Raw genomic sequence first — 24,562 nt, 5'->3', positions numbered from 1 at the left:
ATATGTGAAAATTTTAAAAGGAACCCACTTATTAAAAATCAGTAGGCCAGGGCACCTGGGTGGCTCAGTGCGTTAAGCCTCTGCCTTTGGCTCAGGTCATGATCCCAGGATCCTGGGATCGAGCCCCGTATTGGGCTCTCTGCTCGGCAGGGAGCCTGCTTCCCTCTCTCTCTCTCTTCCTGTCTCTCTGCCTACTTGTGCTCTCTGTCTGTCAAATAAATAAATAAAATCTAAAAACAAAGAACAAAAAACAAGTCTATTGGTGCAGACCAAAGGAATTAAACAAAGATCTGTTGGATGAGTAGATTAATAATTATTAATCATTCATTTTTTATTCAATAAAATCACTCAAACAAATGTATTCTTAACAATACATTGTAGCTCTTGTACGTATTTGAAAGAATTAACACACAATTTCTTAAAAAATTCTGAACTGCTGGGGTGCCTGGGTGGCTCAGAGGGTTAAGCCTCTGCCTTCGGCTCAGGTCATGATCTCAGGGTCCTGGGATCGAGTCCCACGTCAGGCTCTTGCTCAGCAGAGAGCCTGCTTCCTCCTCTCTTTCTCTGCCTGCCTCTCTACCTGCTTGTGATCTCTGTCTGTCAAATAAATAGATAAAATCTTAAAAAAAAAAAATTCTTCCATTTGGCCTTCCCTTCACATAGCTACTATAAGTAAGGTCTCACTGTTTTTATTTTCCATGTGTCCTATAGATTCACATATATCTAAAAATTAAATTAGTCAGTAATGATGAACTGTGAACAAGTAGCAAATCACACCAGAAACTGTTGTGTTAAAGTAAGTACAATGTATTAATAACCTAGATTTTTTGCAACAGTTTTTGTGTGATATAATTTATTGTTGTTAAGCTCAAACTTTTAAAATGTACAATTTAGTGGCTTTCGGTATATTCACAGAGTTATACAACCATAGCCACTCTCTAGCTCCAGACCATTTTTATTACCCAAAAAAGAAAGCCCAAACCCATTAGATATCATTCCACATTTCCCCCAGCCCCTGCAAACAGCTAAGCTACTTCCTGTTTCTATGAATTTGCCAATTCTACACACTTGATATAAATGTAATCATACACTATGTGGCTTTCAGTGATTGAATTCTTTCACTTAAGATAATGTTTGCAGAGTTAATCCATATTGTGGTATATGTCAGAACATTATTACTTTTTATTGCCAAATAATATCCTATTGTATATACATTCATCACTTGGTGAGAATTTGGGTTATTTTCGCCTTTGGGGTATTAGGAATAATGCTGCCAAGAACGTTTGTGCATAAGTTTTTGTGTAGACCTATGTTTTCAGTTCTCTTGGGGACATACCAAGGGGTGGAGTTCGGGGATCATATGGTAACTCTGTGTTCATTTTGAAGAATGGCCAAAATGCTTTCAAAATTGGCCAACAAAGTGTGAGCGTTCCAATTTCCCCATATCCTTGCCAACATTTGTCATTGTCTGCTTTTTTTTATTATTATTATTATAACCATCCTAGTGGGAAGGGAGTGCCATCTCATTATGGTTTTGATTCGCATTTCCCTAATGACCAAGGATATTAAATATCTTTTCATGTGTTTATTGGCCGTTTGCATATCTGTTTGGAGATGTCTACTAAGATCCTTTGTCCGTTTTTTAATTGGGCTGTCTTTTTGTTGTTGAGTTGTAAGAATGATTTATATATTCTGATACAAGCCTCTTATCAGATATATGATTTGCAAATATTTTCTTCCATTCTTTGGGCTATTTCTTCACTTTCTTCATGGTGTCTTTTGAAGCAGAAAGTTTTTAATTTTGATGAAGTCTAGTTCATCTTGTTTTCTTTCATGTAATGTTTTCTAATGTCACACACAATTATTTTCAAAGGACTTTGAGTTTCTATGTTAGATTTCTGAGAACCATCTCCAAACTGGTTTTGAAGGCCAAAAGGAAAGAGGAGGAGATAAGAGGAAGAAGGAATGACTACCTTCTGGTTTCCCTTCTTTAATGTGGGGTTTACAAATATTTGGTACACATTTTATTATTTTACAAATATACCTTTTTCTGGTAAAGTAGAATTTTCCTTCCTTTCACATACACATTGAGTCACGGAGGTTTTGAGTGTCTTTTATTTCCCTCATTTACCCCTTATTTTAAAAACATTCAGGCTTTACCTTCGTCGATGAAAGTACTGATTCCATGTGGGTTAAATGATGCTTTGTCAAAATCACCACTGATGTTTAGTGCCTGGACTCTTGGGTTTTGCTCATTCAGATCCATCAAGAAAATTTGTCCTGGCTCATCGGGTGCAAAGCTTGGCATGCCTGGATATTTTAATCCCTGTAAAAAATATAAAATAAGTAGCGCATATATCTGCTTCACAATATTTCATATGGGAGCTCAAATCTCAAAGCCTAACAACAATATTCAAAACTCTGCATTTCTTTTAGATTTCTGGGATTTTTCACGCTGTCAGCTGATGCCATTATCTGATCTGAGGGATTACCAATGACACTTGGGCCATTGGGAATGGAAATGGGAATGTGGGAAGAACCCAGATTCAATTACTCATATAGAGAGAAGGGATGAAGCCAAAAAGTGTAATGCAAGACACTAGACTGGGCTACTTTGTGTGAGTCCCTCGGCCTGCCTATGCCTCTGGTTCCTCATTTATAAAATGAGAAGAAATGTAGGATTGCTAAGCCCCGAGAGTCTGTCCTTTATAGTCCTGATAGTCAGCAACTAACCCTCCTTAAAGCAGAGAGAAGGGGTACATGCTTTCATTGTATTGCTCCCACCCCTATATCCGTTGTATTAGACAGTCACAAAGAGTGGAAGCAGCCAAGAATTCACATAGGGAAACGAGTAACATAAAGCTGACTGTTTCTTTTTCCTTTTATTTTTTAAGATCTTATTTATTTATTTGATGGAGAGAGAGAGAGATCACAAGTAGGCAGAGAGGCGGGCAGTGTGGGTGGGGGAAAGCAGGCTCCCTGCCGAGCAGAGAGCCCAATGTGGGGCTCAATCTCAGGACCCTGGGATCAAGACCTGAGCCGAAGGCAGACACCGAGCCACCTAGGTGCCCCTAAAGTTGACTATTTCTGACCTATGTTGTCCCTATAGTTATGTTTGAAAATTTGGACATGAATCCTTTTCTTCAAATATTGCAAAAAGGTTATGTCAGTAACTTGGATAGTGGCTCTTTCTCCTGGAAGGACCAATTATGTGGTCTTTTAGCCAATAACAGGCAGTGGGCCTTTGCTGCATCCCAGGTCATTGTGTGGAAGTTAGGGGTTGGTTGATGGTACACCAATGACAAAACCTCTTCCTCCCTGACACCCTCCCCCATCACTCTGATATATATTCACATCAACAATGTTATATCTTTTCTTGTACCCTCATTTCCATTTATAGTCAGTTTAAATGATGTCCTTCTTACTCTATCTTCTGTCTTCCTTTCCCCTCCCTTTTTAATAAACACTCACACACTTCTCCACACACTTACTTACAACAATAGCCCTTCCATTGCCCTTCACCCCACCCCGGGGGAGTCAACCTTCAGTTGCAAACGACCTCACACACAACTTTGAGGGTTTTGTTTTTTTTAAAGAATAGTTCTTCTATCCCTAAATATTACCAGAAACCTGGCTTTCCCCCAGACAACAATGACATTGCAGAAGCCCATCCAAGGACACACTATTTTGGCTTCATTTTTTTCTTAGGTCAGCCTCACCTGGAGGAGAGATTCCTACCAACTCCCCTTTCCCTGGTCTCGCTCGTAGATAGGGCCAGTCTGAAATCACGTAGAAAACTTCCTCTGTAAAGTTATCATCCCAACTTCAATCAGACCTTCAATACCGTTTGTCAATCTTTTTGTTCATTCCAATAGTAATCTATTGCACTTCCCCAGGTATCCACCTCGATTTATTTTATTATCTTCCAGAGCACCCACCTTCTTCCTCTGTAATGGATGACCTTATCTCCTATTTCTCCGAAGATAAAACCATGCCACGCAACATGAATTTCCTCTGATTCCCTCCTTTCTATCTTGGTAATTCTTCAATTTCATCAATTTTCTTCCTTTCTTCCTCTTCTCTTAAGTTAATGACTCCCCCCACCTGTTTACGTGGTTGCCTGTTCTCGGGGACCTGTCTTTAGAACTTAAAGTCTCTCTCCTGCTTTATCCCCCATTTCTCACCAGTGCCCCCTTCGTTTGCCTGAAGAATTGCTCATTTCCCCTTCCTTGAGACAAATCTTCTAATTTTACTTCTCCTTCAAATGCACATTTACTTGCCTTCAGCTCTCACTGTCTGCTTTCTTAGAAACATCACCTGGTCTTGTCGCCCGCCTTGAACGGCTCCAACTCTCACCAATTTGTAGAAGCACCTCTATCGAGGTCCTATCAGTGCTCTCCAGAATACCTCATTTGATAACTCCTCCCCCTTTCCTTATTGTGTCTCCATGGCATCTGATGTACCCCTTTATGCCTTGTCAAGAAGTCAAAAGCAGACTTTCCAGATAGAAGTCCTGCTTTTCTTTCTGCCCCTTCCTCCTTCCATCCTCATCCAACCCTCTTTTCTTCTTGCTCTCTACTCTTCCCTTGCAGATCTTATTCATAAGGCTTCAGATATTTCTTCTATACCAATTATCTTCAGGTCTGCCCATTTACCTGGAACCTATCTCTGGAGCTCTAGCCTGCATTTCCAACTTCCTCCTCACAGCAGTTCCAAATCAAACTGACAGAACTGAAATCAGCATTCTCTTCCTGAATCCTGCCTCATTCGTGTCTATTATTCTCAGTTAAGGGCATCACTGTTCTCCCCAGTGCTCTCGGCCAAGAAATTCAGGCTTCGAGTCTACCCTTTCCTCAGAGTCAGGCTGTCACCAAGCCCAGCAACTTAGGTCACGGTGATAATGGACAAAAAATATCAGAGACATCAACTCTTCCCTTTCAACCAAGGAAAATAAGCCCAGAGAAGTGAATTGCCTAAGTCACTCACATCGTTAATTGTACACTCTTTCTGCCACACCATAAAGAAAGGTTTGACAGTGGAGAACGCTACTCGGGAAGACAGCTCAAGGAAGACTACCTTAGCAAGTATCTTCGTAGTCTTGGTGCAAACAAAGGCACAGCCAGCTAGTTCAAAGGCTGCGTGTTCTCAAAACAGAAATGATTTATTAGGTAAGTAAGGGTAAGACGTTGCAAACAAACTTGACCTACTTTAAGTGTCACAATGAATGAAACACTTCCAAGTAATGGCTTCATAGGCACCCGGTTTTCTGCTTAAGGCAGTTGGGTAGGAATTTGTAGCAAGTGAGTGCAAGCAATTCTTTGGATATCATTTGCCACTGAAAATGGTGAAAATCCCCTGGAGGGGCAGCATCTCATTTTCCCCCCATAGGTGGTGACCTGTGTGGGTGAGTCAGTGCTGAACTTCTCTACTGCCCTCATTCACCAGCACAAACATTCAGTAAACAGTCAAGCACCCTGCGCCTGTCAGGGAGCAAGTCCAGTGCTGAGCATGGCCACGGATGCTCCACAAAGTTCTGGCCACAAGGATCTTGAAACCTGGGGAGGCAGCGCTAAGCGAGCACGTCTGATATGATGTGGTAGGGACGAGCCTAGGCACAGAGAACATGAGGGACCACAGCAGAGGTACATCGCCCAGAAGGAGCGTTGGGGGAAGACTTGCCTGTGGAACTCAAGTGTGGCCACAGGAAGCCTGACAGAGAGTGAGGGGCTGGCTCTGTCATGTGTGAAGAGGGCAGGCAAAGAGAAGCGTGCCAAGTCCCACAGTGAGGAAGCAAATAGCCTGTTAGGCACCTCTCTATAGACTGACTACCAATGTCGCCCAGAACTTCTCATGAAAGCAGCAGCTTGCGAACGTGTTCTGTGAGGCAAGGAAGGGAGAGAGGAAAAACCAAGAACCAGGACTTGAATTCACTGCAGTGCAAAGAGATTGAAAATAAGCGAAAAACTTCTTCCTTAGCCTAGGAGTCATTTGTTAGTTTGCAAAGAGGGGCTCTATGATTGAAAGCCCCCTGTTTAATGTTTCTCCGTTAAAATCTCTAGTTTCTGTACGGCGACCGTTCAGTACTTTTAGATCCGGCAAAAATAGAAAAGAAGCATACAGCTGAACCTACAGATATTTCCTCCTAAAAGCAGATCAATCATTTTTAAAAGTCTATGTATGTGGCATAACGCTGAACATCTAAATTGATAATAGAAAATTTAAGACAACAAAGGACAAGCTTTTCTAGACAGCTTTTGCTTTAGTTTTGGTTTTGCAGGAAAACTAAGGAAATAAAATCCCTCCCACCTCCCCCCGACCCCGACACATCTCACCACCAACAGCAATTTAAAATCCAAAAGAAACCTTACTATACTGTGCGTACTTGAGAATTTATAGACACTCAGGCCTTTAAGTGTTATTATATGTGTCCCCTTTTAGCCAAAAAGATATAGATTTTCAAATTCATGTTATTTGGTAGTATTCTATTGGTTAAAATGGAATATTTAAGACACGCAATCCCAAGAATCTGAGTTCACAACGAAAATGGAGTCATTTTGCTTGTTCAGAATTTTGGCCACATTTCAACCTTCAACTGTTCAATAAATACAGAGCAATTTTCATTATCTTCACACCATATATGTTTCAACTTATTGTATTTAATTTATTTATATTTATTTGTCAGTCCTTCACATGGCTTCCTGACCATCCCAAACCCGTGAAGGTGGTATTGGAAATAAAATGCAGGCCCTTCTCTACTAGTCTTTGAAAGTTAGAAGGAATAGCAGGGAACCCAAGATGGAAAATGGGCAGGCTTTCAAACTGAGTAACATGGTTGACATATGATTCAAATATTGCCCGAATCCCAAACACGGGCAGGCATTGAGATAATACCAGTTAGTGAGGACATGACAACCGGAAACCCAGGTCCAGCAAAATAGGGCAATGATGGGGACGGACACCAACAGGACAAACCTGAAGACTCGTCTAGGAATCAAATGGAAAGGAATTGGCATTTACTGAGACCCTACTGAATTTGTAACCCCATAGGGAGCTACCCACATGGGGGGCAAGCAAACCTGGGCATTCCTGTGGTAATCCCATTAGCCCTCTGGTATACTGTTTTGGCTTTTTTGGTTGACTGTTTTAACCACAGTTGGGATGAGCATGGAGGGGTCCATCAGGCAGCCCTAGTCTGCAACGTTAATGTATCTATTTGGCTATTGAGCTGAGTGTCTGAGGAGCATGGAAAATACTCACACTGGAGATAAAAGCCAGCCCACTAGGAAGTATATCAATGTCTTCAGAGCCATTTTCTGCAAAAGAAGTGGAGGATCAGGAAGATGCATGAACGAAGGCTTAAAAAGTAAACCTCCCAGGTGAAACTTTAGACTTCTTTTGGAAAATACATTAACTTTTTCAACTATTTACTTGGGAAACTACATTAACTTCCAGGAATCCCATAGGCATGCTACTCTACTGTAAAACCTGGGTCAGATTCCCTAAATATTAAATTCTTTCTTCAGAATTCAATTTTCAGGAGAAAAAAGCAAATAATGATAAAACAAAGTCACAGCCTAGATTTATTCTTTAAATAACAACTTCTGGGGTATGCCCTGAGAGATTCAATTTTATTCCCCCTAGAAGACTGACGTGCTGATGGATTTATAACATTTGGAAAGTCATCTTTGTGAGGGTGTCTTAAAGTCCTCTCAGCCAAACATCTCTCTCTTCCAATTTGTTGAGGTCTAAAAATATACCATTATCCGATCATATTGGAAATTCTGGTAATTGTTATCCATTATAAAAGCAATAGGTCTTAGGAAAGACTACCAAATATAGGTAAATTTGAACAATTTAGTTAGCTCTCTTTCTCACTAAGAGATGGTCCTAATCATTTTTCTCTGGAAAGAGATAGATAAGAAGTAAGTTATGACCACGAACAGGATGAAAAGGGGGCTCACAAGTCTCCTAATAGAGAGACAGACCCACAGAGGGTGGGGGTCCCAAACAGGCCGGACTGAGGGTAAAAGTAGTGGTTATCTAGTGTGGCAAACTGTATTTAACCAATATGGGAGAACCAACATGGATCATAGCCACATGCCCTTCTTAAAATGTGATGGTCATGTTCTTCCATCAGGAGGCAAGGTCTCTCCACTCGAGTCTGGGTGGATTAATGGAAACTGCTTTGACAAACTAAATGAGGTACAAGTGATACCATATGGCATACAAGGTAAAGCCACAACCACAGTTGCTGCTGGCTCACTCTCAATCTCTTTCTATCTCTTTCTCTCTCTCTCTCTCTTCTCCCTTCCCTTCTCCCTTTCCCTTCTCTTCCCTTATTCTGTCTCTGTCTCTGTCTCTGTCTCTGTCAGCTTGGGCCTTGGGAACCCTAAACTTAAATGTAGAAAGCCTGGGTACTTTGAAGCTATAGAGGAACGACTCTACAGGGACTACAGAAGGTAGAGAAGACACTGAAAATGTCACAGGTCACTTCATTTCTCAACCATTGAGTCATCCTAGCTGATGCAAATAGGAACAGCAATGAGCTGTGTCCACTGAGCTGTGTTAAAATGGCAAATTCATGAGCAAAATAAACATCATTTAAGTCACTCACTCAGATTTAAGGTGGTTTGTTACACAGCTACAGTGACTGGTACATGTGGGGAAAAGGTTGCTTAGGGTAATGCGTGACTAGTGTGTCAAAAGGCAGTTGAGCAAAGAGAGGGAGGGAGGAAAAGAATAGTGGGACAAAGCCAAATAAAATGCAAATTTGAATCAACAGAGTAATGAACAATGGGCACTGAAAGTTAGAGAACAGAGGGAGATTTAATTATATATTCACTTACTGAAACTAATCCCCAACTAGTAACTTGAAAATTAATCAGAGCATTCCCTTTTCTAAACATTCCAGGTAACCAGGACTTATCTATCTATGGTATCTGAAGGGCTTGAAAGACTTAGTGATCTTTCCATGTGGAGTAAAACAGACATGGGGAGAACCCAGCAAATTGAATAAAGCAATTAAAAAAATCACATTGAATACGGGTAGGTTAATTTTTGAGCCAACTTTTTTTTCTTCTTACCTTTTTTTCTCTTGAACACTGTTTTTCGGTTGCTTTTGTCCTATTTTCCTGCCCAATTTTGTTCTGGACACGGTTATTCTCGAGGCCCTGTCTTTGGCTGTTTCTTATACCACAGCATCCCTTTACCTCTACAATCTACTCCAGTCCCTTGGCTTCACTTCTACCCATAAACTGTTGACTCTCTAATCTCCAAATCAAGCCCAAATCGTTCTGCCAATTTCTAGACCTTTGTATTCACCTGTACAGTGGGCATTCCTACCTAGCTGTTTCATTTCTCATATTTAGCATGTCCCGAACTGATCTGGATGTCTCCCCCTTGAATCTGCTCCATTTCTTATATTTTTATTTCAGCGGATGGCACTTCCATCCCCCAAGTACCCATCCCCTGAAGTACCTGAAGTGATCTTCGATGCTTTCTTTTTCCTTACTCCCTGAATCCAAAGGATCACTGTCATTCGCGCTCTCGCACTGCCCCTTGGATTTGCACAGTAGCTTCCTAACAGGTCAGTTCTGTTGCCCTTCTACCACTCTCTGCACCTGCTGAGAGTCAGCATTTTAAATTGCAGAGTTGATCTGCAACTCTGCAACTCTCAGTTGGTCTCGTCATTCTCCTGCTTAAAACCCTGCAGAGGTGTCCCAGAGTTAGCCATAGAAATCTGAAGCTGCTTGGTCTGGATTCCCGGTTCTCCACATGCCGGCTCCCGTCTTGGTCTGTTGCCCCCCACCCTCCACTCTCTGACACCTGTGCCGCAGTTCTTGCCTTGCTAGCTGCTGAAATGTATCAGCCTCGCTCACCTGCCTGAGCATGTGCCGCTCCCTCTTCTTCACAACCCACGCCTTTCCCACGCCACTTTCGCCTCCCCTTGCCTGAGTATCACAGGCTCTAGAGAAGAGCTTGAGGGCCACCTCCTCAGCCTTTGCAGCCTCTCCCAGTTCCCGTTAGTTCTCACAGCCATGTTACATACATATAGGATCACTTGAGACCACCTCTGCCAAGATAGTTCATTTACACCTGGGCGGCACCCTTCTGCTGACATGTTGATTTCCTACCAAACAGTCAGCCTCCTGGGAACAAGGACCAGTTTTCATTCAGCACTCCAGTTTTGCACCCAACGTCATTCCTGCCTTTTCACTACAAAAACTCTCAGTAAAAGCTGGTCGACTGACTAAATAAGATAAACCATGTTAGTTTCTTTATCTCTGTCTTATCTTTGAGTTAAACAAGTGGGTGTTAATTTCTGAGCATAAGGTGTCTTGAGTTGGGTGCTCTTTAGTCTGTTTATCTTCTAAACACCGTTTAACACATGCTCTGACAGCATTAAACCACCTCAGTAATTCAGCTACAACAGGAGTGGATGTGTTCTTGGGGTGTTGGATTTGTCTTTATTTCCTGACTTAATCCAAAGCACAGGGATGCAAGTACTTTCCGTTCAGATGTGGAAAAGAGTCACCGGCTGATTGCACGGTATTCCCACCCCTCTTTCCCCACCTCCCCCACCTATGCTGCACCTGGCATGATAACACAGTGCATCTTGGCAACAGTGGCACCTGCGGGAGTAAAAGCTCCCAGGACACCCTCCCCTGGGTGCTCCCCGCATACTTGTTAGCCTGTGCACAACTATCATTAAAACCCCACCCAAGGGGCGCCTGGGTGGCTCAGTGGGTTAAAGCCTCTGTCTTTAGCTCAGGTCATGATTCCAGGGTTCTGGGATCGAACCCCCTCATCAGTCTCTCTGCTCAGCGGGGAGCCTGCTTCCCCCTATCTCTCTCTCTCTCTCTCTCTGCCTACTTGTGATCTCTACCTGTCAAATAAGTAAGTAAAATCTTAAAAAAAAAAACCCAAACCCACCCAACCCGAATGTTTATAGGAGCAATGTTCACAATAGCCAAACTATGGAAAGAACCTAGATGTCCATCAACAGATGCATGGATAAAGAAGAGGTGGTATATATATACAATAGAATACCATGCAGCCATCAAGAGAAACGAAATCTTGCCATTTGCAACAATGTGGATGGAACTAGAGGGTATCATGCTTAGTGAAATAAGTCAATTGGAGAAAGACAACTATCATATGATCTCCCTGATATGAGGAAGTAGAGATGCAACATGGGTGGATTTGGGGGTAGGAAAAGAATAAATGAAACAAGATGGGATTGGGAGGAGGAGACAAACCACAAGAGACTCTTAATGTCACAAAACAAACTGAGGGTGGCCAAGGGGAGGGGGGTAGGGAGAGGGTGGTGGGATTATGGACATTGGGGAGGGTACGTGCTATGGTGAGTGCTGTGAAGTGTGTAAACCTGGCAATTCACAGACCTGTACCCCTGGGGCTAATAATACATTATATGTTTATTAAAAAATAAAAAAAATTATAATTAAAAAAAACCCGCCCATTAGTCTAAAACCAGTGTCATGAATAAATGTCTACTACTTTTTAAACTGTCAACCCTCTATGCAGCATAATTTTGTCTCCTTGACTATTGATCATTTTCTACAGGCACCCTGAGAATATGTCACACTGAAACATTACGATCAATTAATATTATCATGATTTCCCGTCTTGGAAAGAAGATCCTGATAGCCAACTAAGAAAACAAATGCCACCTACAATATAGAAACAGATCTTGGAGATAGGGGAAGATACTGGAGAGGAAAAAGGATGGCGGGGATGATAGGAAGATACCAAAGACAATGGCTGTTTACTTCCTAATCCTGCCAAGGGTGGATGGAGCCCCAGTCAAACTATTCGAATTTCATGTGCAGCTTTGAATAGATGCCAAGGGCAGCCAACTAACTGCCTGGTTAAAACAATCCTTGACCCGCAAAGCCTTGAAAAAGGAGAAACTCAATACAAAAAGATCTATGAGATATCATTTCTGGAGCTTAGAATTATTTTGCTTTTCAAATTTTCTTCCCAGAAAGAATAATGGGAAGGAAAACAAAAAGAGGAAAGTTTCTCCCATCAATAAAATTAACCACAGAAGCCCAGATCTTTTTTTTTTTTTTTAAGATTTTATTTATTTATTTGACAGACCAAGATCACAAGTAGGCAGAGGCAGGCAGAGAGAGAGGAGGAAGCAGGCTCCTTGCTGAACAGAGAGCCCGATGTGGGACTCGATCCCAGGACCCTGGGATCATGACCTGAACTGAAGGCAGAGGCTTTAACCCACTGAGCCACCCAGGTGCCCCCAGAAGCCCAGATACTGAAGAAAACACAAATCAGAATTCTTCTTCAGCTCTGTTAACTGCCTACCAAGGCCTGCCTAAAATCCTTATTGGTTGCTTCATAGAGCTTTTCACTCATCAAATAGTTGGGTCTCGTGAAGTGTTCTCAGCAGTGATTTTTATTTAAATATCCAGCCTGCTTTGTTTTGGCCAGCTCTGCTTATTAATATTTCACCATTTTGCATCTCAGACTTTCAGTTTTCTGCTGCCGTTGTACTTTCCTGACGCTTCCATAACAAAATGTGTTGTCAGTAGATAAGAGAGGCAAAGTCACATGACAAAGAGTCCAAGGCATAGGAGAGAACCATCCAGGCTCATAATCTGGGCCTGTCACCCTCTGGTTCTGGGCCACTAGGCAAGTCACTTCATTCTGCTGTGTCTCTGTTTCCTAATCAGCAAGGACAGCAAGTAGCACCCACCTTACAGATTGGTTGTCAGGGTGATGTCAATGTTTGTAAAGAACTCAGCAGAAGGTTTATAGGCAAAGCTAATCCTTTGCCTAGGATCCCAGGGTCCTGGGATCAAGCCCCACATCGGGCTCTCTGCTCAGCAGGGAGCCTGCTTCCCTCTCTCTCTGCCTACTTGTGATCTCTATCTGATGAATAAATAAAATCTTTAAAAAAAAATATTTCCCTATTAACACAAACGTTTAGTTCTCCAGATATAAGACAGAGATATGCCGATAGACACAAGAGGTAATGCTGTTTTCTTTTGCTCTCAGCCCGTTCCCAACTATTTTAGCCATTCTTTTCAAAATATTTAGATAATCAGAACTTTGATCTATCTTACAACATTAGCTCCAGTTTTAGCTTCTCAACTCTATTGGAATTCTACGATCTGCGAGTCAGACGAGGCTTTAGCAATAATCTAGTCTAATTTCCCTACTACATTATTTGGCAAGCTCCTAGCTTTTGAGAGAGATATGTAGTAAATAAGAATATTACACCACAGGGGAACCTGGGTGGCTCAGTGGGTTAAGCCTCTGCCTTCGGCTCAGGTCATGATCCCAGGGTCCTGGGATCGAGCCCCACATCAGGCTCTCTGCTCTGCAGGGAGCCTGCTTCCTCCTCTCTCTCTGCTTGCCTCTCTGCCTACTTGTGATCTCTGTCAGATAAATAAAAAAAATCTTTAAAAAAAAAAAAGAATATTACACCACAAAACAGTAAACACATGAGCAAATGTTACAAATTTTTTTTTTTTTTAAATCAAATGAAATCTCACCCTGTACCCATATTCCGCTAAACCGAAGAGAAATTCAACCTCAGTCACTACTGGGTCTTCTGCCAGGGTTGCATAAATATCGTAGGTGGCAACTTTTTAAAAAGCAGAATATTTGGGGAAGTCCATCTGGCCTTTATTCTATACTAGTCACCACCGAATTACTCACTGCCAAGCCAGTGTGTTCCCTTTAACGTACACAGTTCTGTCACTTTCAGGCCCTGGATGGACACACAATCTGTGCTGGGGCTGGGACACACATAACAAAGGATCCAGCATCCTCAAAGACACCTTGCAGCCATTTTTTCTGGGGTCCTGCTCCACCCCCAGAATGCTGCCAGGCACGGGGAAAGGATACCTGCTATTCAAAATAGCTATATATTCATATGCTTTATTCATCGGCACCTTCTGAAAGAGTTCAGATTTTTGAGAACAAAAGTTAGGAAGCAGCCTGTCCTCAGTTCCTTCTGTTTCTAGCCAGCCCCACAAACCTCCATGTGATAGGAAGCCATTGGTCAAGGCTAATTTTTCTTTTCTTTTTTCTTTCTTTCTTTCTTCTTCTTCTTCTTCTTTTTTTTTTTTAAACCAAGAGAGAAAAACAAAGATAGAAAACCAAAATAAAAAAGACTCTTATTCTACCCCTGTCTCTCTCTCCCTTTCTCTCCATGTATACATATATGTATATATAGTCAAAATATATCATATATAAAGAAATATATACACCAAGAAAAAGAAAACACAAACTCATATCACAATAAACCATGCTGTCACCCTGTCACATAATGATAAATAAGTCACAGTCCTTGACCCTAGGGAGTTTACAGTCTGGTAGTGAGAGAGAGAACACTGCTAGCCATAAAATAAAGTGTGTGGTAGGTGTTGTAAGTGAATCAGAGTTTTAGAGCACTGGGGAGTTCAGAGGCAGGAGAGAACTTTGCAGCCTGATCTCAGCAAGCAAAGAGGAAGGAATCAGTGCCGGGGATTCCATGAGCAGCCATAAGGAAGTGAAAAAGCACATTTCTCCAGACAGTGAGCAGAATACACTTTGAGCTGTTTGTATGGTAGCAGTGCGGGGGAGAAACAGGGCTTGGCACCCAGAGAAGCAAATGCAGCAGTAACAGGAATGGGGTGAGCTCAGCCCTGTGTGGGGCCACAGAAGATGTTGACACCAACAAGTCTCAAGAGACAATGAGGGGGGTGGGTGGCATACAGCTCTTACATATGGAATGGAGGCCCTTTGAGAACGGGCTTACCATACATAGGGAAAGTCTAGAAGAGCCAGTTGTGGGTGAGGGGATGAGGGAGGAAAGGACACAAATGGCGAGTAGTTTAGACTGGAAAAGGAGGCCTGCAGTTTGAGAGGTCAGGGAGGCACCTATGGAGTTTGGATTTTTTTTTTTTTTTTTTTTTTTTTTTTAAAGAAATCTGAGTAGGCTGTGAGGTTCCTCAGGGTAAAGGCTAGGTCATATTTCTTTTGGTACTTGCAGATAAATTTAGAAGGAAACTGATATTTGAAGCCCGGAATACCATGAAGGAGAAGGAAGAAGAGAGAAAAGAAGTAAGGTGGGCCCCGGAAGGAGACAGAGAGGGGAGTGAAGTAGCACAGAAGGGGCATTCAGTAAGGGACAGGATGTCCTTCAAATAATGGAGAGACATCAGTAAGAAAAAAAAAAGACTGGGGGGAAAGCCACAGATTTTGACACTCAGGAGGGCCCCTGGAGCTCTGGGATGAGAGAGCTTCAGAAAGTGGGGCAGAAGCCTCTGGCAGGAGGCCCTAAGGAGTAGCAGGCAATTAATTTAGTGGGCAGCCTCAGTCGGGTGGGTAGTGACCAAGAAATGGCACTGTCACATACGTACCAAGTCCCTCAATAAGGTGGCAGCTCCGGGGCTCTACCGACCTCACTTCTCGAGATGCATTAGTCCTTTGTCTATAGAAGATAAAAACACAGGAGGTCAGTGCACGATATCCAAAACCGATGTCTAAACATTGTCTTTAATCACCTTTTTTTTTTTTTAAAGATTTTATTTATTTATTTGACAAAGATCACAAGCAGGCAGAGAGAGAGGAGGAAGCAGGCTCCCCGCTCAGCAGAGAGCCCAATGCGGAGCTCGATCCCAGGACCCTGAGACCATGACCTGAGCCAAAGGCAGACACTTAACCCACTGAGCCACCCAGGCATCCCTTTAATCACCTTCGTGTTCATTAACTGTGTTTCTCATCATGTATGGATGCTACAACATGTAAGTAGGTACCTCCTTTTATTTACATTTATTTACATAATGTGGACTATAGCAGCTGATCTCACCCAGTTGAAAGCATAAAATGCCATTATACATGGACAATACTTTTTGGCCTGATAAATGATACTGTAGAATAATATAAGTAACTGGACAGCATTATTACTTTAAATGTACAGAATAGTATTATTTAATTTGTGAAGTATTATCTATTAAAAATCTGCACTTTGGCTCCCTTTTACTCCTGATAGCCTTGTCTTTTGACCCCTCCCCACCGAAATGCTTTCCCCAAATTCAAGTGTCTCCTAATAGCTAACCCCTGTAGCTTTTGCTTTAACTTCATTATTTAAAAAAGTTTTTATACTGACTTATTTTCCAAGTGCATAAAAGTCATCAGACTGACCACAGTGTAAACAACTGGCCAAATTATTTTTTTAATATAGTGTTCCTGTTTTCACAGCGAACCATTCTTCTAAATACCAGGGATAATTTTAAATTTTTATTAGACTGTATTCGGGAAGATTCTACACTTAGACTTATCTTACTGTCACTTCTGTAACAATACACCTTCGATCTACCTTGTAATTATTATTTTTTATGATTCTCTCACTTGGGTGCACTGGGAACAAATGTAACAATAAACACTCTCGAGTTGAATTAGAAAGTATTCACAAAAGCCATCAGACTTCTCAGTAGATTCTAATGTGAACTTCTGAGATCAGCTTTTGCTTGGAGAAATAAATAAAAGCAACTTAAAGACAAGTGAAGGCAAACAGAAGCTTTACATCCACTCAGAAATGCATACTATACCTAGCATTTCTTTCTAGCCCAGTGTATTGGCTTCTCTTGAGATACTTCTGCCCATCACCACTAGATCTTCCACTTCAAAAGGTCCTAATTTTAACCTGCATAACGCTGGTGGTCACCACCTGCAAGTTTCAGCTCATATCCCTGCTGTCTGGCTAGCTCTTTTAATCTAGGATGAGCTCTGTTTCCCAGTACTCATCAGTGTTTTACTGGCCTTGGACAATGTCTTAGTGGGCTGTAAACATCGAGCTGGCAGCCTGGTCCCCTCCAGGTCCAGCGCTTCCAACGGAGTTCTTTCTTTCTTTTCTTTTCTTTTTCTTTCTTTCTTCTTTTTTTTTTTTTTTTTTCCCCAAGAGCAGAATGCCAAGGGCAACCTGGAAAAGGGGGGTGAGGGTGGGAGGCACAACTTTCAGAAAATAAATGGGGGCATTTCTGCTCTACCATCGGAAGAAAGGCAAACAGCTCCCTTTTCCATATCAGCGTTTCTCAAGGGATAGCTTGCTGGGTGGAACTGAGGAGTGAGGTTCTAAAAAAATGCCCTTTCCTATCCTTTAGGAAGGTGGCACGGGGCAGCCCTTGAAACTTAGGAGAGAAAGAACCAAGGACGCCCCCATCAAGATGCCAACTCACCTAAGCGCCACTAACCTCTCCCCGATTAGGGCGAGGCCGGCCCCAAGCAAGGTCAGCACCAGCAGCTTCCCCATGGTCTCTGGTGCCCGGGTGCCCGGTGGCGACGTGCGGGTGCCGAGCACTCCCGAGGGCGTGGCGGGCAGGCTCCGGGCCCCGCCCCCTGGATGGCGCCCGCCCCTCCAGAGCCGGTGCGCTGCCCGCAGAGGTCCAGGTTGCCCGCCAGGCCCCGCCCCCCGCCCAGAGTTCAAGGCCATTTCCACGCACCGGGTCCAAGGAACCCTTTACTCGCGGGACTCCTGTTCAAGGCTCCCCGTACGGAGAGAGCGAGCCCGCGGGACCGCAGCTGTGGCAAGAACACACCTATCCGTCGGTGGGAGGATAGAGGAAGTTTGTTGCTAAAAGCTGCGAAATTCAACCTCAGCTCCTCGAATGAACAGAACCGGAAACCCAAGGGTCAGGAGAGGGCGGGGAGCTGAGTTCAGAGCCGAAAACTTCGCGATTCTCGAAGGCCAGACGAAAGAGGAGCCGCAACATTGATCCCGAGAGAGTGGGCGGGGCGACGTTGAAAGATAACCGCAGCCAGGAGCTTTAACTCACCCTTCAAGATTTCCTGGACTTTCTGCCCTGTCTCAGAATGCTGACTATGGTGGGTGCCCAGTTCCGTTTGTTGACTGGGTGGATTTGCGAATGTCCGTGGCCGTCCCCATCATTGATGGGATAAAGAACATCAGGGGGAGTGAAGGAAAAGAAGTGGCTAGGTAACAAGAAGATGAGCGAAGTGGGAAGTTAGCCTTTCAAAAGGCTCCTTGATTCTTCTTTCTTCTGGGTCTTCAGTTCCTACCAGCAAAGAGTGAATTTTCCCCTCTCATCATGAGGATTAAGTTGGAAGGAAAAGGGCTGGCTGGAGGTGGGGGAGACTTTAGGAGTTAGGACACAGCAACATAGCATCTTAAGCGTGATGTTTTTATTTACCAAAAGAAAGAATGGTTCTTTTGAGTTCAACTGAGTAAATACTGTTTAGGGAAAAGAATTTGCCAGACCTGGAGATATTAAGACAAGAAAAATTGGTCTCTGACTTATGGGACGCATGATTACAGTATGAATACATAATTAGGGCATGAATAACAATGCCTACCACCTATACAGCACCTACCATGTGCCTTGCATTGTGCTTAGTACTTTGCCTAGGTTAACTCTCTTCTAATTCTCAGAACCACCTCTGAGGCAGTTAACATTATCCCAGTTTTATAGGTGAGAAGAACTGAGGCACAGAGTGGCTGTGTAACTTCCCCTAGGTCACACAGGTGGTGAGTGGCAAGTCAGGGCATGGGCTCCAGAGCCTGTACCCTTCACCATGCTGCTTCTGTGAGGGCTGGGCAAGAAGGAAAGCTGTACTCAAGGAGGGCTGTAACAACTAGAGTTGTACTGATAATTATTTTTAAGATGACTAATTTTAAGAGTTCAAACAGAGGATGAATTGAATGCTGTTTTCATAAGGCTTCCAGAGAAGAGAGATGAAGAAGGGAACCTTGCCAAAGGTGAAGGGTCCATACGTGTGGTATAGGCTTGCACGCAGGGCCTGGGGCTCAAGCTGCCTGGGTTTAGATCCAGCAAGCCTTAGGTATCCAGCTAACTTGTTTATGCTTCAGATTCCTCTTTTGTAGAAGAATATCTGCCTCATAGGTGACTTAAAATCAAATGTCATGATGAGTGCAAAGTGCCTAACACTACACATTGTGAGGAGTCAATAAGCATTGACCATCAATTAAATCTGAGCCTTCACGTGAGAGCGTTGGCTCGGATCCTGGTCCCATTGATCGCTGGGTCTTCCAGTGCTGGGCACAGAACTGTGTACTTAATAGATGCTCTATAAAAGTGATTAGATGGATGAGTGCAAGATGTTGGACTTGGCGTAAGGAAAAATTGGGAACAAAGACACTGAGTGCATGATGAAATAGTAATAATACGTATTATTGCATGGATTTCTCATATGCCATCCTCGCTTCATGACTAAGGAAAGTGAGGCCTAGAGATTGAGTAATAACTTGTTTACATAACTAAGAAGTGTCAGGTACCCCATTTGGACTCAGGTCAAGAGACTCTAGAGTCCACGTTCCTTATCAGTGTGTTCCCTGCCTCATAGCAGGAAGGCAAGGACAAGGGAAGAGGCAGATTCTTGGGCAATGTATTGCAGGTGTTGTGTCATCTATAATCTGGTTTAACCTTCTTCACTTTAGGCAGAGGTAAGGATGTGTATGCGGGTGTGTGTGCCCATGTACGTACATAATTTTAAACCTTAGAGGTGATTAGTTATCATTTGAAAACCATAATCAGTAATTCAAATCCCCAACCCTGGTAGTTAGCATTAAAAGATTCCCAACTTTGGGGTATCAAGCGTCACCATTTAAATCTGCACCTGGAGAGTTCACTCATTAGCTCAAGATACTAGAGATAATTATTCATGGGGAAGCCACTTAGTAAGATATATTATATAAACAGCTCCTGCTCCGTGTAGAGTAAGAATGAGAACAAGGTTCTCACACCAGTAGAGTGGGTTTTGGCTGTCTCAGTCCATTTGGGTAGCTGTAACAAAAAAGCATGAGGTAAATGGCCTATAAACAACAGACTTTTATTTCTCATAGTTCTGAAGTCCAAGATCAAGGTGCCAGCAGATTCACTGTCAGGTAAGAGCCCACCTCCCAGACACACCTTTGCTGTGTCCTAACCTGGAAGAGGGGGCAAGAGAGTTCTAGGGGGTCTTTCTGTAAGGGCGCCAGTTCCATTCATGAAGGCTGTACCCTCATAACCTAATCACCTCTCAAAGCCCCCACTTCCTAATACCATCTCCTTTGGGGTTAGGCTTTCAACATAGGAAGTTTGGGGAGACACAAAAGACCATGGCGGTGACTCTAGAACACTCTTGTGTGCTGTGTCCACACTATTGACAAGGAAGATTTTGCTTTTTGATCTGAGGTGAACTGAATCCTCCTTTCAAAACTTTGTCTCAGACCAAGGCTTTTCGTCACATGTCTGTTGAAATGGCTTGTTGAAATACAGAGGACAGAGCTAGATCTTCATTGAGTTTCCAGAACAATGGATCCTAGGATGATTTTCACATCTCCTTGGAAATAGACATTTGTGCGTGACAGCTTTGGGTTTAGCCTTGTGTTCACTGGACCCTCTACATAGCAGTGAGTGGGATTGACTGCATAACCAGAAGTAGGATTTAATCAGGCAGAATGAGTGTGAGGCCCAGAGAAAGGCAGCCTGGTTTCTGCACAGTCCTGGGGAATTAGAACCAGAATGAAGTAAGTCCGGTAAGGACAGAGCAGGAGTTCCCAAACCATGTGATAAGAATCACTTGGAAGACTTGTTAAAACGCAGACTGCTAAACTTTAGCTCCAGAGTTTGTGATTTGTTAGATTTGGGGTAGGTCTTGAGAATTTGCCTTTCTAACAAGTTTGCATGTAATGTTGTTGGTACTGGTCCAGGGACCACACTTTGAGGACCACTGGGCTAGAGCATAAAAGACTATGAGGAAGATGGCAAGAATTGAATCCAGAGAGGTTGGTAGGGCCTTGTAGGCCAAGTGAAGAAAGTCAGATTATATCCTAGGGGTTCATGGGAAACCACAGGAGTGATATGACCCAGCAGATGCTTTAGAAACATCACTCTGCAGTAAGAACGGATTAAGGAGCGGGTAGGGAGCTTGCCTCTCCTGGAGATGGGTAGAATGGTTGGTGGCCTTGGGGAACTAATTGGAGAAGCAATGGGGATTAATTAGTTCCTAACGTCCTTAGAACTGAATGGCTTTGAGAAATATTTGGGAAGGGGACTGATAGTATCGGCGACTGGTTGGATGTGGACAGAGGAACAGCATAGAACAGGGACAAATCAAGGAAGGTGCTCAGGTGTGGAGAATCTGGTGGAGAGGGTTACCTATCCATGGATCTGGGGACCAGAGGGCAAGGAGCAATAGATAGAAAAGCAGGGGGTTCGTTGAAAGCTCTGATTTCCATTAGGATATTTTTGGAAAAATCTTCATGTTTTCTTCAAAGTGGAACAACAAAAGTCACATTTATCATGATCATCACTTTCAGGCTCTGAACTGAGTCCACACAGTAAATTTGTTATTGGCTTATTGTTAAAATAAATTTGTTTATTGTTACATTAGCTCTTTCTGGAGAAAAATCTGAGTAATGTCTCCTGCAGCTCAATACTGCGAGGGACGGGATAGCTTCCATGGTTTTGGAGCTTGAAAACTGTGTACTGCTTTCTGCTCTAATGAGAAACATCATTTTCTTATGCTTCCAAACCCTATCGAGAATTGCATAACTGATGATTTACAGTTAGGAAAAAAAAATAAAAATAAAAAAGACAAGGAAGTTCACAGAAAAAATAACCACAAATCTCTTTGAATATCTGAAAGTGTGCTTAAACTCGGCTGTACTAACAGAAGGAAAGCTAAAACACAGTGGGATATCATGTTTGCAAACAAGTGAAAATTGGACAACAAAAACAAAACCTGTTGGTGAGGCCTTTGGGGCATTCTTACACATTGCAAAATGTTACAACTCCTGTAGTGTTATGACGTCTCTGTCAAACATTCAAGTGAAATTACCTTGGACCCAGATTGAACCCCTTTTGATTCACTTCCAGGAATTTATCCCATAGATACACCTGCACACATACAAAACAAAGTACGTACACAACTACTTACTGCAGCACTGTTTGTAACAGTGAGTAACTGGACTGGTTAAATAAACTAGGGCATCCTAGGCAGGTATAAAATAGGATTAGTGAAGATCTCTTTGTAATGATACAAAAACATGTCCAAACATTATCCTTAGGTAAAGGGAATGTGTGGAACTCTATATAGTCTGCTACCTTCTGTGACATAACAGGAGGAAAGAAGAATATATATTCGTATCAGCTTGTTTTTATATACAAATATTGGAAAGAGGGGTGCCTGGCTGGCACAGTTGGTGGAGTGTGCAACTCTTGATCTCAGGTTGTGAGTTGCTCACATGGGGTGTAGAGATCAGTTAACAATAAAATCTTTAAAAAAGTTGAGAAGATATACACAAGAAACTAACAAACTAGTTTCCTGTAAATAGGGCAAATGGAACAGGAGGAGATTTACTATATAACAGGAGGAGACCTTATTATATCAGTTTGATCTTTGGAACATGTAAGAAGACGTGCCTATGAACACAATGACTCACATGGCGGATGAAAGTGCATAAATTCACACACACAATGTGGAGATGCTGCTGCTCTTGCTTCACACGTCAGTGGGAACACTCATTTCAAAGAACAACAGACCACATGTAACTCTTACGCTGTGGCAAGATACCAGATGTGATCACATCCCTTCACTAAACCCTATGTTCTGGAACAGTGTGGGATGGGGCTGTGGGAGATGGAGGCGAGGGAAGGAACATTCCTCGTTGTTCACATTTAGTCATATTGGATGAGCACCGACAACTGCTTACTTGGCACTGAAGACCCATTGCCAACAAGATACCCTCACCTTTAAGGAGCTTCCGTTTGGGGTGGGAGGGAGATATAGTTTTAGGAGGGAAAGGAAGGGGGACAGAAAAGAAGGAGACGAGGGAGGGAAAGAAAGAGTAAACAAATTGTCTGCAGTGCTTTATGGAGTGATCAGTCAGTTGTGGCCACAAGAGAAGGCAGAGAGGCTCTAGAAGAAACAACGCCAGGATATGCAACATCCAGGTGGCTAGGGAGAAGAGTGGTGCCAGAAGAAGTCGGAGAGGGAAGCAGGGCCCAGATCACACAACACTTTGCAGGTCTTCTCAAACAGATGGGATGAGCACAAAGGTTTCAAGCGGGACATGATCTGGTCTGAGTACTTTGCTACCGAGTAGGAAGTGGCTTAGAGAGGGCACATCCCAGGAGAGAGGAGCCCACTAGGAGAACAATTCCGGGTCAGAGGTAACAGAGGGCTCAGCCACAGAGCTGCTGGTGGAGATAGCAGAGAATGGATTTGAAACATCACTTGGAGCTAGAGTGAGGTAGAGCCTCTTAGGGCGAAGGACAAGGACAGAGTCAAGATGAAGGCAAAGTTCAAGTGGGCAAGGTTAATTTCGGCTCAGGTGGTAGGTCAACCACTGGAATGAATGAGAGGAGATGAAGGAGGACGAGCACCTGATTCTGGACCCTACGGAACCACTACACTTCTATTCTGAACGAGGTGCGGGAACCAGCAAAGGAGGCTGTTAAAAAAGAAACAACAGACCCTAAATTGAGTCATTTGTGCTAAGCACACATGACCAGAGACCTCATACCTAACCTAACTGCCTCTCCCAGGAACGTAATCTCAATCAGTCAGTCTGGAATTAACTAGTCAGCACGAGCAAGGTCATCGAGCAAGGTCATCGGCCTGGTAGACAACTGCCTTCCCCCAGAGAAAGGTGACCTTGCTTGAAAAATAGTCTCTTTGCTAGGATAACTTTCTGGTTAACTGCCTAACTGCCTTCTGCCTATCAAAGTCTTTCATTTCGTACAGCTCGTGGGATCTGCTTTCTGTTTGCTAGATGGGGTGCTGCCCACTTCATGGTTCACTGAATAAAGCCAGTTAAGATCTTTAAAATGTACTTAGTTGAATTTTGATTTTTTTAGCAAGGCAAAAAAAAAAAAAAATGATTAGATCCTTTACATTCTTACAGAACGAGTCTTATCCTGACTTTAGAGATAAAAGTGAAAACAGAAATCTATGACAAAGAATAAACAGTATCTCTGCGATCTGTCAGCAAACGATTTCCAGAAAAAAAGAGAGACAATGCAGAAAAGGGCAAGTGGGAAAACAGAGCAGAGAATGTTTTTAACAGAGTGCAGCCTACCAATATGAGCACTAGAAATGATAGGAAAATCACCACCGTGCAACTTCGATATAATAATCATCCAGGCAAGAATCATTAATGGATGCTTCAACCGAACAGAGGAAATGTTTTAGGAACCAGAATATGGCGAGAAAAGATAACGAGGTGATCTGGTGGTCCCCACCAGAATCAGTTATTCATATCCAGCATCACAACCAGTGGGACGACCTGTCCATATATTCCAATACACTGCAATGTGAACAACACATTACTTGTTAAATATTCTTGTCGCAATTGCTTAAATGAATCTAATCGAGCCTTGAGTAATTTTACAGGAAACGTCACAGGACATACAAGTGATATTGACTGAATGAAGCTAAGGACTCCAGGGAGAAACAGTCAAATAAATTCAGAATGCAGGGCATTCCAGAGGATCTTGCCCGCACTGAAAACTAGTATCATGAAGGAACAAACAAGTGACAGAGCAACGGTTCCGGATTAAAAGGCAGCGAAGAG

At 42.9% G+C, this 24,562-nt stretch overlaps 1 protein-coding gene across 3 annotated transcripts in view; it reads right to left on the bottom strand.

Moving 5' to 3' along the window:
- Positions 1-24,562, bottom strand: part of LOC309845533 (serum paraoxonase/arylesterase 2) — a 67,185-nt gene that overhangs the window by 11,450 nt on the left and 31,173 nt on the right. Inside the window, exons 1-4 of one of the 3 annotated variants that reach the window (XM_082693634.1) lie at positions 17,205-17,365; positions 15,387-15,457; positions 7,258-7,313; positions 2,161-2,326 (exon numbers count right to left, since the gene is read on the bottom strand). In XM_082693634.1, coding sequence (XP_082549760.1) covers positions 2,161-2,326; positions 7,258-7,313; positions 15,387-15,457; positions 17,205-17,278 — 367 coding nt within the window. In that variant the 5' untranslated portion in view covers positions 17,279-17,365. Of the gene's footprint in view, positions 1-2,160; positions 2,327-7,257; positions 7,314-15,386; positions 15,458-17,204; positions 17,366-24,562 lie in introns of those variants that run through there. The other 2 variants (XM_082693636.1, XM_082693635.1) reach the window with 2 other exon arrangements.

The sequence above is a fragment of the Mustela nivalis genome (genome assembly GCF_964662115.1).
Source record: "Mustela nivalis genome assembly, chromosome: 12".
In the NCBI taxonomy this organism is placed as follows: domain Eukaryota; kingdom Metazoa; phylum Chordata; class Mammalia; order Carnivora; family Mustelidae; genus Mustela; species Mustela nivalis.
This window is presented reverse-complemented; position numbering and strand designations above follow the sequence as displayed.